The sequence below is a fragment of the Netta rufina genome, assembly GCF_964035555.1.
Source record: "Netta rufina genome assembly, chromosome: 8".
Taxonomy (NCBI): Eukaryota; Metazoa; Chordata; class Aves; order Anseriformes; family Anatidae; genus Netta; species Netta rufina.
In genome coordinates, this window is record NC_140131.1 from 5,846,137 (window position 1) to 5,862,137 (window position 16,001).

The window sequence follows — 16,001 nt, forward strand, 5'->3', positions numbered from 1 at the left end:
AAGAAGCCTTTCGGCCCCGTCCCGTGCTTGCAGGGCTGGTGGGTGAGAAGCAGAGGGAGGAGCAGCTGCTCCTTGCAGATGGGTAGAGCGATTTGGAGCGATGTGAACCATCGCCGGGCTGTGGGAGTGCTTCCTGTGGCAGCTGGCATCTCACTGGCTGGCGAATCGAGCAAGAAGAGGGGAGGCTCGGTGTAAGGGCCACATGAAGTGTTTTTAATTCCTTTCCCCGTCAGCATCTCCCAGCAGGACCAGGATCAAGGCTGTCTCCTTGCCTCGCTTTCCCTCTGGGCGCACTGAGGTTAATGCTGCCTTGTGGACATGGAGGGGAGGAGGTGTCTGAGAGCCAGGAGCTGTCCCAGTCGAGGTGAGAGCAGTCAGGTGCCTCAGATGAAGGGTGGCGATGGTCAGTGGTGTGGCCCGGGTCACCAGCAAGCTGCCTGCCGCTCCCCCATGACCTCAGCTCACAGCAGCCCCAGAGTAAGGGGAAACATGCCCACGGGAAGTGTTGACATTGGTTCCACCATCTGCTTCTCCTGAATTAACTTTCCTGACTAATTGCATGTGTGATTCTGTACCACATGGTAGCTTTGTTCTTCCCATCAGAAGACAAAGCCTTCTTGTGTTTCCTGCGGACCTCTGAACCCTGCTTGCCATTGAAGGCCCTGTCAGTGTGACAGTAGCTGTTGATGTCTTCTTGCCTTGATGATTATTGGAGAGCCCAGAATAAGCGAGCTTGGTCATACTTGTTAACAGGTTAAAGGGCAGTGCTGCACGCATCATAATCTCCATGTTGTGCCCATTCATTTCCCATCCCCGGGGCACTCGCATTTAATACTGCGATACACAAAAGCGTTTGACAGCAGGCGATGATGGGTGAAGAGGTTTGTGCTTGAACGGAGGACCGGCGTGACCGATGGCCAGCTCCTGACCTGACCACTTCACTTCAAGCCATGTAAGAGCCCACCCGCTCGTGCTTCCTGGCAGAATATTAATAGACGTTTGTTTGGCACCGTTCCGCCGTAACAGACTTGGATCAGAGGATGAACCTGCTGTTCAGTCTGAAACGATGCTGGCTTTGGAGACGTTTGCAGAAATGCTTTTGTGTGTGATTCCCTACAATTCCTCGAGCTGTGATTCAGTGTTCTTAAAAAGTAAAATTCCTGGTGAATTAGTAATCCACGGTCTCAGATGTGATTCGTGTTGTCTTTAGAGAGCAGGTAGCACAGAGCTGTAAGGAAGGTGTCTGCCTAAGGATGTGCCCAGGGAGCACCCGCGCACATCTGTGGCTCTGTGTTGTGTGAACATTAAGAGTAGGGGCCTACATTATTTTTTATCATCTTGGACATCCTGATGTGTTGCTGTCCACTTAATTCAGGTTCTTATACTGTTCCTATTGGTATAACATAAGTAACGTCTATTATGACACACATTTCTTAGTGTGTTTTTTCCTCTGTTACATACTGTTTATTACTTCTCATTTTCCATTTCTATATTTACTCTCTGAAGTGGTTAAAGAATTCAAGACAATGAATGCATGTTCAGAAAGAGAAACTTCTTTTTATTGTCCAAGGAATTTATTTTTTTTTTTACTCCCAGAACTGGCATGATTTTGCTTAGACACAAAACAAAAAGAGGAGAAAGCTGAAAGCACTGGATGAAGTCTTTAGAAAATTCCCTTCTCCTTTCACTGTTATTGACTATTTATTCTTCCAAAACTGTGCACCGGCTATTTTAATTAGAGTATAGTAGCTTTCCTGAGAGGTAAGACACGGTGTGTGGGTTTTTCTAACTGTATAGAGTATTTGTTGTGTTTTTTTTCATCGTGCAACTTATTGATTGAAGTAGGGAGAGAGGAAAAAGAGCAAACATTGATCCAATTTTAGGCAACTGGATCGTGTGCAGAAGTGTCATAAAATGTGATCAGCTTCTCGTAAATAAACAGAGCAGAAGCAAGCAAAGTACCCGCTTTATTTCCCCAGCTGTTGGCGGCAGAGCAGCAGCATCAGGTGTTGCTGTAGGTGTAATTCCCACAGCAGCAGCATCTCCTGCACAGCTTTTCCCTGCCAGCCACCCACCACGATTTGTGTGCAGAGGCAGCAATGCTTTCTCCGTTACTCCAGACCTGTTGCTCTTCTCGTGTTCCCTCTCCTCGTTTCCTACAAGCAGAGGGGATCGTTTTGCTTCTGAGAAGATTGAGTCTTTGAGTATGGGATTTAGGTCATTGATCTGACTCTTCAAGAGCCTTCACTTTATTTTTTCTTTCCTCTAGTTTGTTATGGTTTGTGAGTTTTGCATTGAATTCTGCAGTGTTTTCAGCGTGTCATTAGAGCCGGGTAATCTATATCACAGGTCAGATATCTGGGCTGCTAGCAATTAACACGTTTGGGGAATGTATAATGCTTGTTCATAGGAGTGTCATATGTGTGTGTTTTACTGCGCTTGCAAACACGGAGCGTGCAGGTGTAAATATCAGGTTACTGTTTTTCCACACAGTAACAGTATGCAGCCTGGACCCGCGCCAAGTCCTGTAAAATAGGGCTTAAATGGTATGTATTTCTTCTGTGGTTGTTTTTTTGTTTGTTTTGTTTTGTTTTAAGGAAATTTCTGGAATTTTTGAGATACCCAGCCCGCAATCGTGCTGCTGTGCTTTCAGCACCAGAGGTGCCTGCTGGAGTCACCGCTGCTCCTGGCACTGGAGCTTGCTGCTGCTGAAGCCCACGTTGGCTGAGCAGCCAGGGCTGCAAAACACAGGCAGCTGTGCAGGGGCAAACTCCAGCAGCAAAGTGGCAAACGTGCAGCCAGGGGTTGAAGATCTCCAGAAATGCCTTACGCTAACCTTTCTATGGAGCGTGATAGCTGTGAATAATTTGGGGATATCAAGGGTTTTCAAGCACCAGGGACTGCAGCACGGGATCAGCCTGGCAGAAGAGTCCAACACTTGTGATCACTACCAAAGATTCAGAGTCTGGGGAGTTGCGTGGGGTGGTTTTTTGTTTGTTTTTACTGTTTTCACCTTTCTGTCTAGGAACATTTTCACATCTCTGTGGCTGTCCTGTAAAGCAGCAATATTTATCAGTGCCTCCTTGAGGAACATAACTGACTTAGGCTGAGGGTTATAAAATCGACATTAAGAGCACACATCATGGAGTGTCATAAAACATCTGCGTCCAACTTTGCGCAGAGATCACCGAGGCCAATAATTATTCATGGACTTTGGTGGTTTTTCATCAGGGTGTAAAACATGGCCCCTAGTGTTTAATTCCAAGAAATGGTCAGACAGAAAAATGTGAAATGGCTCTTGAGGAATTTGCAAATGGGCTTCATTGTGAGGTGCCACCCAGGATCTTGCGTCTTGCAACAGTGTTTTGCTGCTTGTTAAAAGGAAGCAAAACAAAAGCCAGCAGACAAAGCTGGCATTTCTGACAGCCAGAGTCAGTCCGGATGAGCTTTAGTCAAAGAAATAGTTGGAAACAAAGCGGTAACTTGGGACATACCAAACCTTTGAAGAAGTCCCAACTGCAGCTGGGTGGAGTTCTGGAAACACCCTCGACTTCCACTCAGAGCTATGCCTGTTGTTTTCCTCTGTGACAAGGGAATTTTGTCTCGGGCTGGAGGTACTCCACTAGCAGACAGGGCTGAAAGACGTGGGGCAGCTCCTTGGCTACACTGCAGGATTCCTGCACGACTTTTGGCCTGTCATTTATTGGCTCGGTGTCCCTGTAACTGAGGATGTGCATGTCTTTTCCGTGTCATGTTCTCTGCTCTCTTAAGCAGGAGGAGTAAGCTTTCTGATAGTCCTTTGAGCAGTGCTACCTAACATAATCTTGTTGTAATAAAAAACGACATTTTCTGAAGCCTGACCCTGTCTGTACACTTGCCAGCCTCCTTGTCACTTGCCACATTGCGGTGAGGCTGCCTGATGGCATCCAGAGGTGACTGTCTGCCCATTTCTGAGCAAAGCTGGTCTTGTATAGAAGGTGCTGAAAGGAAAATCTGACCCTCAACAGAAGCACAATTTTCCACTTTACAGGTAGAATGGAGGGGGAGGTTGGGAGCTTGGTTTTGCTTTGCCTTTTTTCCTTTTAAACCCCAGAGACTTGAACTGAGTTAGTGTGGGCTTCTGAAGAACAATGAAAAAACTGTCACAAAACTTGTTTTTATACAGTTTAAAAGATCACTGGAGCTTTGCATATGGATCATAAAAAATAAAATGAAAACTTAGAAAGCTGAAGGACAATCTCAGGTAGTGGATGTTCCTGTGAAGTCAGGCAGCTCGCAGGCTCATTCCCAGCCACGAAGCTCCCCCAGATGAAGCCCAAGCCCTGCAGAAGCCTTCAAACTCCCAAGGAGAAGTTGTCTGGCATGCCTAAGCTGTATGCCATATAGACCTTGAATGTCCTCAAAGGAGCACACTGATCGTGTGTCATTTTGTGCTTGAAATCACTTCTGGAATTACTAACAGAAAGTTTAATTACTATTCTTACTACTAGTGAAACAGTTTGTAGGGACAGATACAGCATTCATTAGACCGACTGGTGTATCTGAGCATACAGCCCCTTCCTGAAGTCTGAAACGCTGGCAGTGACCTGAGGAAAGGTTGAGGAAAAGATTTTCAGGGTTTTACCTTGATTACAGCAACGAAGTCATGTAGTTGTTTGTTGATGTCACTTTATTTTCATACAGAAGGACAGAATACAATTGTAGCATTCTGTGTTTTCCCTAGCTTTTCACAGCAAGCAATTAGGTGCTGCCATTTTCCTCCCATTAAACTTGATGGTAAATATAAAACTGCATTTAAAAAATTTGAAATCAGAGCGTACATGTTACCATTTAAAATGCACAAAGTTGGTACTTTTGATAGCAGTGAAAATCCCAGTGACACCTATGCCTTTTTAATCTAATTGATCTGATTTGGTTGATCAGAGAGGCAAGCTTAGCCTCCGCAGCTGCACATTTCTGATTTGGTTGCTCTAACACAGGCGTCAAGGAGGCCTGAAGCCTCCGGCTGCACCCCTGGAGGTTGGTCACCGTTTGATGAGGTTGGTTCAGGAATCGCAGGGAGATGATGTTTTAAATGGGTTTCATGTGGGGTATCAAAGGGAACGTGGTCTGTGTCAGAGCGCCGGCTGTTTGAGGTGATCCGATTCATCTTGCACTATAAATGTAACTGCCTGCTGAGATGGCAGCGTCAAAAAAAAGTGGCCAGATTCAGCGATTGGTTAAATATTCCCTTTCATTACTTCAAGGTGTCCTTAGTTGTCTGAAAACCAAAGAGATCCAACAGTCCGTGAGGATATCCTGACATTTCAGCTCTCAGATCTTATCTCTTGCCACTTTGTGACAGCGAAGCAACGCGTTCTGGGATTTCCCGTGCCGAGGGGCTGGCAGCAAGGGCCAGTCGAGTCCTCCTGGGCCACTTGCAGCCCACCCTACAGCCACGATGGGTGTTGCTGGTGGGGTCAGGCAGGAATGGGGCTGCTGTTTGCCCTCCCGCTACCACCAGGAGATCACACTGAGGTGGATTGCCGTGCATGTGTTGTTACAGTCCTCCTTTGTGAACTCAATGCCACTTGAGTCTACAGCAGGACTTGAGAGTATTCAGGCCACAGTGCTGTAAGATGTGGGTTAGGATTTTCAAATCTCCTTACGACAGTAAGACATCATTTGGGTATATAGCCTGGTGAGAGGTTTGGGGACCAATACCACAGGATGATGATGATTATTTTGAAGGGCAGGGGCACTACAAAGTGGTCATTCTCCTGCTGATTTTTTTCTGGGTTTGAGGTACAAATGAGACTTGCAGTGAACTCCACATGTTAAAAAACAAAAATTATTGTATCCCTGGAAATTCGTCTTTGGGAGTGTCATCTGCAATGCCATGTGCCTGTGTTTGCAGTCAGGAGTGGACTGAGTTATAAACCAAAGGCACCTTCTCGCTGCCAGGCGTTGGGTATCCCAGAGACTCTCTCAAGCTGGATACCTTTTTCTCAGTAACCAAAAAACCTCATTCCAACAAGCAAATGGTTCAATTGGGGTGAATTCCTCTCACGGAGACTGAATTAACTGAGGTCCGTAGGAATGGCAGTGAGCCCTAGGGACGGTGTGCGGCCTACCTCATACTCGAGCCGCCGTTGGCACCTGTGGGGCTGAGCGATGGCGTGGGGCTGTGGTGAGCCCCTGAACCCGGGTCGTGCTGCTTCTCTGCTCGCATGGGGTCTTGACAGCGCCTCTGATAAGCCTCTGATCAAAGTTGCTATTGAAGTTTCCCAGTGTGAAATGAAACCCTGTCCTATGAATTTAAATTTCTCTTTCTGGCCTACTGTCAACTTCCCTTTCTCACAGGGCTGGGCTATTTTACTTCTGCAGAAGAATCACTGCAAAACTTTCATTGGATGGCCTTTTATTTTATTCTATGTTTACAGCAGCCTGGGTGAAAACATTTTCCACAAAAAGGCTGAATACTGGCTGCAGATGAGAACAGAGTCCGGCTGACAGGCAGTCTGCTCTTGATTCAGAAGTAAAATAAGAGCAGGGTCTGTGTAAAGGGACGAGGGCAGCAGAACAAGTGAAACTGAAGTTTTCAATGGTCTTGGTGTCTGGAGGTTTTGAATGTTTTTAATCCCTAATCACCTTATTTACTGTGCAGTAGAGCTGCAGTTGGTATGAGGTGCGGGAGCAGAACCACCCCTGCAGGCCGCTGCCAGCAGGACGTGTGGTGGCCATGTTCTGCCCTCATCTCCCCCTGTGGGGCTGTAATTTTGATTGTTCTCTGCTCAGCTACCAGGTCTATGAAACTTGTAGGAGCAGACTTTTTCAATTTTCACTCCCTTTGCCTCTTTTCAGATGTGGTGGAAATTGGGCAGTGGTTAGTGAAGGGTAAGACAGAGCCCACAGGGTCTCCTTGGGTTAACACCCGAGAAGACTCTCATCAGCCAGGTTTCCTGTTTGAGTGCACAGCCCGGAGCTGGAACAACCCTTCATCTAAAAATTACCTGTCCTTTTACAGGCAGGTTGTATGTGCTTTTACATCACCGCTGCTGTTCAGCAGCTCCACCTTTGCTTGCAGAGCTGTTGGTGATAAGCGATACAATACTTTCACTCTGCTCTTCAGCTGTGTTGGTTTGGGGGAAATGAGGAGCAGCAAAACAAACCAACAAGCAAACAAAAACTACAGTAGTGTGGTGTATTCCTTAGTATTAGAGATGTGCAAAAGAGGAATAACCAGGGAGCATGAACTGGAACTGAATCACTGAGGGCCTTGTGTCATATAAATACTGAGTGTAAACACGTTCCTGTCCCATAAAGCCTCTGGAACCGATGCAAGAAGTGAAGTGGCTGACGGCTTTGGGAGAGAGGATTTCAGTTTTATTGGAAAGAGGATGAAAGTATCCTGGACCCCTTAAATTAGTGTTACCTGTTTGGCTTTAGAGTCAGGGATTTGACCTTTCAGGTATATTTGAAATCAGAAATCACATTTAAGATCATCCAGACCCTGCTCCTTGCCAGTACAAGACTTGTTCTTTTCAGTCTATATTTATTTCCTCCAGTCATACAGTGATTACTTTTTTTAATGAATTCCTTCAGTAAACGTTCATATTCTAAACCAGCCTCCTCAATTTCTCTTTTTAATTTGCTCTAGGGATGAATCCTAAATCCTTACCTGCAATTCAGGATAAGAAATGTGAGTAATGGAAAAGGAAAAGATATTTTACAGAATGAGGGACCGTGTTGGTCTGATGCAATTTCGTTTAAAATTCAGTGTGTTAGGTTGTGTTTCTGTCATGGCTTCATTTCCTCTCTTGTCTCTCTTCTTGGGAGAAGAGAAGCAGGAAAGAATTCCTTCGAAGCCAGCTTTCCTTTGGCAAGCTGCCCAAACCAGCACTCAGCCGCCTGGAGGCCGAGCCCCGTGGGCACCCAGGCACTGACTTCCACCCGGGAGCTCCTGCCGTATCTGTCCGGCTGCAGATGTGAGGAAGGAAAAGCAGGTACCGAAGGCAAATCAAGCGAGAGTCAAAAGAAATGCAGTCTCTTTGGTGTCACTCCATGTATCCGAGCAGGGGAGAAGATGAAAGGCTCTGTGTATGCTTCAGTAGCCTTCTCTCTTCTCGTTCCAGGTATCAGTTTGCCCCCCGAGGAGCAGAGGCAGGGGGAAGCTGCGACTAGTTACTCTTGTTTGTTTATGTTCATTTTGAAGAGATGTGAGCGGAGCTGCCTGTGCTGCTTACGGCAAAGGAAATGGGTCTCAGGGGAACAATTAATTTTGCTTGGCTATTTCTGAGCCAGGTGAAACCATAAAATGAACCTGTGTCCTCCCCATTGTCTAAAAGGGAGGTATTTATTTATTTTACATTTTAATGCACCGCTGACAATTTATGGCGGAAGCCTCAATGAATTTTTAATAGAGAATTGATAGAAGGAAGGTGTATAACATGGGAGATTAATAGAAAAGGTTATCGGATGTGAAAAAGAAAAGGAAGAAAATGACAGAGAGCTGATATTTTAATTAACTGCTCCCTGCCTGCGTTGTGATCCCAGAGACACGAGGACTGAGTGCCAGAAGGTGAATCTGGTTGAAAATAAAGTGATTCCAGTCCTGCACTTGAGGTGAGAAATGAGACAGGACTTCAGTATTCTTGCACTTTTGATAATCTGGGTTGCTGTTTGCAACGCAAAGCAGAGTTTATTTTAATTAAGACAGCCTGTGGGGCCATGACCTGATGCATTGGAGAGTAGTAATGACAATAACAAAATCCATTGTTTAAAATATAAAAGCAGTAAAATAAGAAACGGTAGACATAAATATAATAACCGCAGAAAGGCTTGAGGGCTTCCCCCCACCCCTTAATCGTGCTCTTTGGGGAGATCAGACAGTTTAGGTTCAAACAAAGGACCAAATGTGCTTTTATTCTGTGGATGGATCTGGCGCAGGCCAGTCCCACCTTCGGTGGGCACACAGGCAGGGCTGACCCCTCTCTTTGTGGGTAGGCCGCCGCAGATGGGGCCATACACAGCATTTTGCAAAGGGGAGCTGCACTCAGGGAGCACGTTCACACCCTCGGAAAGACGCCCTGGGACTGTCAGTAATGCGTTTCTCCCCCTTTTGTGAATCCTGGCAATCTATTAATTGTGCTGCCCAAGAGCAGCGCCGGGGGAACAAAGCAATCAGTGCCACCATCTGGCGCGAGCAGGTTGGCCGTGTGGAAGGGGCTGGATGCCTGTTACGCTCCTTGCTGTTGCTGACCCTCGCTCACACTTGCGTCCACGTGTCCTGGAGTAACAGGGCAGGGCGTTAGGCTGGTGGGGAAAGGGTGGCTTAGTCGGAGGTGGAAAAGGAGTTGTGTCGCTGTCTGGTCCTCTTGGGAATGAGTCAGTGGAACAGAGATTTCTAATGAAAAGCAAGACTTGACAGCAATGAGCGAGCTGGTATAAAACTAAGTATGTTTTAAAATGAGGTTTCTTTTATCTCTAGCATTATGCTAGTCTCTGATTCCTGGGTAAAGACACTCTTGCTTCATCTGTAGGTGCCACAGCCTTCCCCTAACAGCAGCTGCTGGCACTTCACCCGGTCAGCTTCACGGCAGGCACGGGTACTCTCTTTACTTATATGTGCATATCCCCTCGGTATCTGCTCTGAGCTTCTGACCATTACATATGTCAGATTCATTTAATTAAACTTGTATCAAACACATCAGAAGTGACCCTTGATAGCCAACGGTACAAGGTTTGGTTTTCTATCCGGAGGTGTTCAGGAGAAGGTCTGTTCCCTCTGATAACAGGTGTGCGACGTCTCGGGAAGATCAACCTGGTTTCCTGCTGTGACTGATCTCTTGTAAAACACTTGACCTCTATGTTTTATTCTCTGTATTAGTTCACAATATCTGGTTCTGAAAGACTTAAGGGCAGATCATCCATTTTATTCAGACTCTGGCTCATTTAGCAGCGGAAGGAGAGTAAATGTGTTCTCTTTATGAAGTGCATCCTGAGAGGTTGTACAGCTGCTTCGTGATGTTCTGCAGTGTTTTCCTGCTGGATGCTTGTTCAGGAAAGCTGCATGTTTCATGTATTAGAAAATGAATGCTTGGCTTCTGCCGTGTAAACCTCTCAGTACCTCACACAGCAATCCCCCTCTTTTCCTCCATAGGCACGTGGCCTATATTCAACGCAGCTCCCTCCCTGACAGCAGCTGAAAAAATAAAATAAAATCAAACCCTGGAGGGTTATTTGTAGTGTTTAATGCTTTGAAAATGTTTGCTGGAAGAAATACTGGTGAAGCCATGATGCATACATATGACTTCCACAGGAATAGGTTTCAAGCTCAAACCTCACCGTGAGGACAGCCAGGCAGGGGAACGGATTGCCTGGAGAGGCTGTGCTGTCTCCATCCTGGGAGGTTTTTAAGACCAGGGTGAGTGAAGCCCTGAGTAACCTGGTCTGACCTCAGGCTGGCCCTGTCTTGAGCAGGAGGTTGGACTTGACCTCCTGGAGTCCTTTACTACCTGTGATCCTATTAAGTTATGAGCAGCTTTAGAGAGGGAAGAAACAAATCTCCCTGCCACCCCTTCCTATATGAATTGACTGGTCTATTGATGGGCTGTTTGGTCCAGTTCCTCATGGAAAAGCCACTAACGTCACCTTTGCAAAAGGTGGTGAGTGACTGGTGACCGCATGGGCACTGAGGCCAAGAACTGAACAGGCCAGATATCTGCAGGCTGCTTTCTCTCTGCTGCAGTGAAAAGATGTTCATGTGTCTTACGGGGCACTGGGGGTGCTGTGCCACCAGCACAGAGGAGCAGACCTGTTAATTGCTTGAGCTCATGCCTTGCATCTTTTTAACGCCCTAAATTAATGCAAGCAAAGCAAAGAGCATCGAGTGGTTGACATTTAATGAAATATTTTTTGTTGTTTGAAGGAGTGCTTTATGATCATCTGCTATGGTGACAGATGTACTAGAAAAGCCATGAATAGACTGCATAGATGAAAACATTGTTACTTAGATTGTAGTACTCCGAAGGCAAGACTTGTTTGTCTTATCTGTCTGTAAATAATGCAGCACACTTCCAGTTCTGTATAGGCAGCAGCATTTTGTAGTAAAAACCCTAGATATTTATTTTGATAAAGAGCATCCCTGTTTTTTGGCTGCTTGGAAGAAGACAGAAAAGAGTTGGATCTGTTTTAAGTAAAGGACAGATAAGAGTTTTAGAGAGGAGAAACACCCACCTTTGATACCAGTCTGACTCCACCATGGAGAGGCGATGATGGATGTGAAATGAATCCTTGATACAGGGAATTCACTATTGTTCTTGGTGGGAGTGGTTGCAATGAAGGTGTTCTGCTCTTTTATTCACATTTTTTTTTTTTTTCTTGCAGCAAAGAAAACTTGTGCCGAGTCAGATTTCACTTGTGACAACGGCCACTGCATCCCAGCCAGGTGGAAATGTGATGGGGAAGAAGAATGTCCTGATGGGTCAGATGAGTCAGAAGCAGCATGCAGTGAGTAGCACAAAAAAATGGTGTTTCTCTGACACATTGTTTTACCAAAGCATAGAGTGTTATGAAATCAAAGGTATTACTCCTAACACTTGCAAGATGATGTTAAAGCTTTTGCTTCTCTTATAACAGAAATAAAAGAGACAAAAGGTTTGGGTCATTCAAATCAGATGGCTTCTAAATGCTGAAATGTACCAATTTTTGCAGACGGTGATAAACACAGAACTATACAGCGTGTGTTTCTGTCTGTAACAGAACTGAAAACGTTTCTAGCTCTATTACAGTTTGTCTGGTTGTAGGGTTCATGATCAGCAGTGGTGCGTGAAGATTCTTGATGAATCTGTTCAGTAAAGAGCACTACAAAGAGCTAGGAGCACCACGGTGGATCAGAAGCTATCATTTAGTCCTATACTCACAAGGTGTACCATTCCTCCCTGGAGTGCACACTTACTCTAAGTCTGTAAGGCTGCACCATGCGTCATATAAGGTCAGAATCAAGCACCATGAAATCTGTGCACCTGGGATCAGGCCTTTTGGAAACTCAGATTTGCAGCATTTTGCATGGTAGCATCTTGGGATTCATCACTGCAGCCAGTACGTCTGTCATCACAGAGAAGCTTTGCAGTCTTGGAGCTTTGTGGCTGGGTTTGTTGTTTGTTTGTTTGCCTTGGAGAACAAATAAAGAAAAAAATGAAAGATTAAAGATGAGCAATGTAAAGTAACTAAAGCTGAGGGTAAATATAACAGAAGTTTGGTGCAGGTAACACCTTTAAAAATATATTGATTCAGTAAGTAAAAGGACATGTTTTATTTTCACGCAGAGCATTTAATCTTGTTCTTTTCACTCTCTGAGGAGGCCAATCCATTCTCTGTTTTCTGGAACTGTGGAAGGTCATCTGATGCTGAGTTGAAGGGAATCCCAGGAATATTTTAATGAAAACATTAGCTATTATGTAAACTTTTATTTGTGTGCTTGCTTACATCTGCAGATTTTTTCTTGGGCAGACCAGGAAATTTAAACAAGCCATTCTATTGAATTTCCAGTCATGTACTTCACAAATATATTCCCACGAGTCAGAAGCAGCGTTGGGGGAAGTGTTTTATTGGGCTTCACCAGAATGTGGCACATAGAGGGCTTCACAAATAAGTATGCTTTTTTTGTGTGTGATCCTAGTACTAGTTCTCCCTAATTAAGAAAGATAAATGAGCTTCTCTTTTGCATAAAATGAATGGAATCATTTTTGCAGCCATACACAGGCTACAGAAAAAATTACTTCAGTAACTGCATTAACATATTTATGTACTGTAACTGGTGGTCTTTCACCCTGCATCAGCCTTAGTCAAAAGCTATCTTATTAATGCTGTTTCCACTACCTGATTGTGTGGAGAGGGGCTGCATAACTAAGCAGCTCCGTTCCCTGTAGTCAATGTCTGTAAATCTCTTGTCAGAGGCCGTAGCATGGATGGGGTGTGGACCATGCACTGTTAAGTTCCCTGATGATTTTTCTTGATCATCTTTCATTCCTTTTTGTAGTCATTTCACCTTCCAATTTCCCCCCTCTTATGTTCTTTCTCTGGGGAAATCATCTTTAAAACTTAAGTATTGTAAAGGGTACTTGACCTGAGCATTTGATTGGTACAGTATGGGACTGCCCTCCTGAGAGGAAAATCATTTGTTCAGTTTTGTGTGATTTTCTGCTTGAAACCTACTAAGAGACTGAAGTCTGCATTTCTGCAGTGGTTCTTCTCTTCAAATAGTATCAGGGAAATGATGGCCCTTGAAATGTCTCCCTGCTGCTAATGGGAGTAGGCCAGTGTCACCTTGGCGCAGGGAGAAATGTGTTCCCATGCTGTAGAGTGCTGCAGCAGGTCCATCAGGAATTTGTTGTGAAAGTGACAGTACCTGAATGGACCAATTATTGATCTGTTTTGGTTGGTTTGGTGGTGGGTTGGTTTGGTTTGTGTTTTTTTTTTTATATATATAATTTTTTCCAAAGCAGACCAAAGAATGTGGCATGTAATTATGACCTATAGCTGTGGCATTTTTCTTCATAGAAGATAATGTTCATGTCTACGAGTCAGGAAGGGTCTTTTGGCTTTCAAGTAAAATTGACATGAGTGAAAGCTTTTCTGTGTTGAAAAAGAACTTTCTGAAGCTTCATCCCTCTCGGTTACAGATTGAGTGGCCACTGAGGACTTGGCTGTTGCGTGTTTTTCCCATCTGGAACAAGATGGTCCTGACCCACAGTCCCAGTTTTCATCAACAGAAGATAAAGCTGACTCTTTTATCACAAAGCAAGGCCTCCAGCACGTGTTGAACTGGTCTGATTTTACTCAGTAATGTTCTTCCATTGTGCCAGCCAGTTCTCTGTGCTGTTAGAGTGCCTGGCTAAGGGTAGTTTGAATTATATTTTCCTTCTTCCTTTTATTTGCTTATAGCTGTCTTAAGCAGATTTGCCATGCTTTGTCTCAACATAAGATATTTAATTTTTGTTCTGAATTTGTGTGATGGGTGCAAGATCTCTGTCTCTAAGTTCGTAGGATACTTAATACAAGCCTGTGTCTGACTTGTGGCTGGCTCACAAGAGAAGCCAGCATTCCTTTCTGTACCAGTTAAAAGCTTGCCTTCTAATCTTAAAAGTATCTGCAACTGGAGTTTTGGAACTTCACTTGTTTTATAGGATTATTCAGATCTGAGTTCACACTTAATCAGATGAAGATCAAGTACTTTTAATCTTATGGCTGTTGATAGCAATAGGCTTTAATTTGCATGGTGAGGACGTTCTTCCCAGATGTTTTATATCCTTGTCAAAGGATGTGTCATCTCAAAGGCTGATCCGATCTGCTCTGCAAGGAACCAGAATCAACCTGATAATGCATAAGCACTGTGCTGGTCGTGAGGTTAGTTCACATATGTTTGCAGATCTTCCTACTGCCACTGCTCAAGACAGCAGTGAGCGATAAACTTGGTAGACTGTTAAGAAAAAACTGGAGCATTATGATTTGTTTTTAACGTATACCTTCAAAGTAAAAGCCCTAGCTCTTTGTAAGTGTAAATGCCCCATCAGGGCAAGGAAAAAGCTGTAATGGCAGACAGAAGATCTAGTGAGGGGCAGTGCGTATACTGGCCAGTCTGAAATACTTTATATATGATGGTCCTTCCCTCCAATCCTATCTTTTTTTTTCCTCCCTGATGAAAGCAAGGCTGGGCTATCTCCCTCTGGTTGAGAAATGACTGAAGGCCCCTACGACGGTCTCATTTTCCCGTTCAGAAATGCAGCACAGCCCTTTGGAGGAGTCTGCGCTGTGGAGTTTCCCTAGGGAATGGGCAGGTTGGGAAATGGAGATTTCTTTCCTCTGGCAAGATCAAACCGCTTTATAAAATCGATTGCTTTTGGACAGGCCACGTAATTGCCAGCATCTCTGCCAGGTTCCAGGTTTATTCCTCGATTAATGCAGCACTGGGACATTGTCCATAGTCCATTTGAGCTGGGGAGGTTAAGAGCATTGAAAATGCTGACTGTTGCATTTTAGGAGTATTTCCAGCTTCGAAAGTGATCAAAACAAAGCAGTTCCTCTCAGCACCTAGCCACATCCTAAATGGCTTTTTATTTTCTGGATGCTTTTGTAGTGCCTTCTTTTTTAATACCCTTTGTGCTCTCTGATTGTTACCGATGCTGTGTCCCTATCTCTAATGCTTATTTAACGATAAAATTTTGTGGTGTTTTCTTTTGTACTGTTTTTGTTTTTTTTTTGTGTTTTTTTTTTTTTTTTTTTAGCTATACCAGCTCTGCCCCCCAAAAAACAAACAAACAAGCAAAACTACTTAGTTTCCTACTGGCTTTTTCTGTTTCCCAGGTTGCTGTAGTTGCTTGGCTTTGTACCTTGCAATATCCTCTCTGGGGATGTTACCCATCCCCAGGTTTTCAGGACAGCACCTGTTTCATGTCCATAGGTAAAATGGCATCAAAGATTGCTTGGCTTCTGTTCAATCTGTAACGTCCAGGGTCTTTTCTGCTATCTATACAATTTTATTTTTTTTTTTAACAGCATTTTCTTCAAGCCACTGAATGCGGCTGGGAGCAGTAGCTATAAGGATATCCCATAGGATTTCTCAACTGATGGGATCTACAGGGCTTCTCCTTGGGGGTTTTGGTGCGAGTTGAAGACAGATCAATTTCTAGCATGGGTTGATTTTGGAGAAGGTGGTTATTTGGGCTTTTGGTTTGAAATGGGTTATTACAAAGAAGAAGCTGTTTACATTTCTTCATCTTTTCTGTGAGCTAGTTCCTTACCCTAAATATGGTCTTACCATCCATAGGTTTGTCCAAGTGAATTATTCATGTAACAGCAAGTATCACCACTAACCTCACTGTTCTGCCATCTGTCAGTTTTTTCAGTGCTATTATCTGGCTGCAGAATTTATTTTGTCTCATTTAATTTATATTAAGGCTTCAAAAAAAAAGTGTCCCTTTCTGTGAGCTGATCTATTCATGTACATATTGTGGGCTGGA

General features: G+C 44.4%; 1 protein-coding gene across 1 annotated transcript in view; it reads left to right on the forward strand.

Annotated features, from left to right (window-relative positions):
- Positions 1–16,001, forward strand: part of LRP8 (LDL receptor related protein 8) — a gene marked incomplete at both ends in the record, with an annotated part of 164,605 nt that overhangs the window by 87,992 nt on the left and 60,612 nt on the right. Inside the window, one exon of the mRNA XM_084290973.1 lies at positions 11,368–11,490. Coding sequence (XP_084147099.1) covers positions 11,368–11,490 — 123 coding nt within the window. The remainder of the gene's footprint in view (positions 1–11,367; positions 11,491–16,001) is intronic.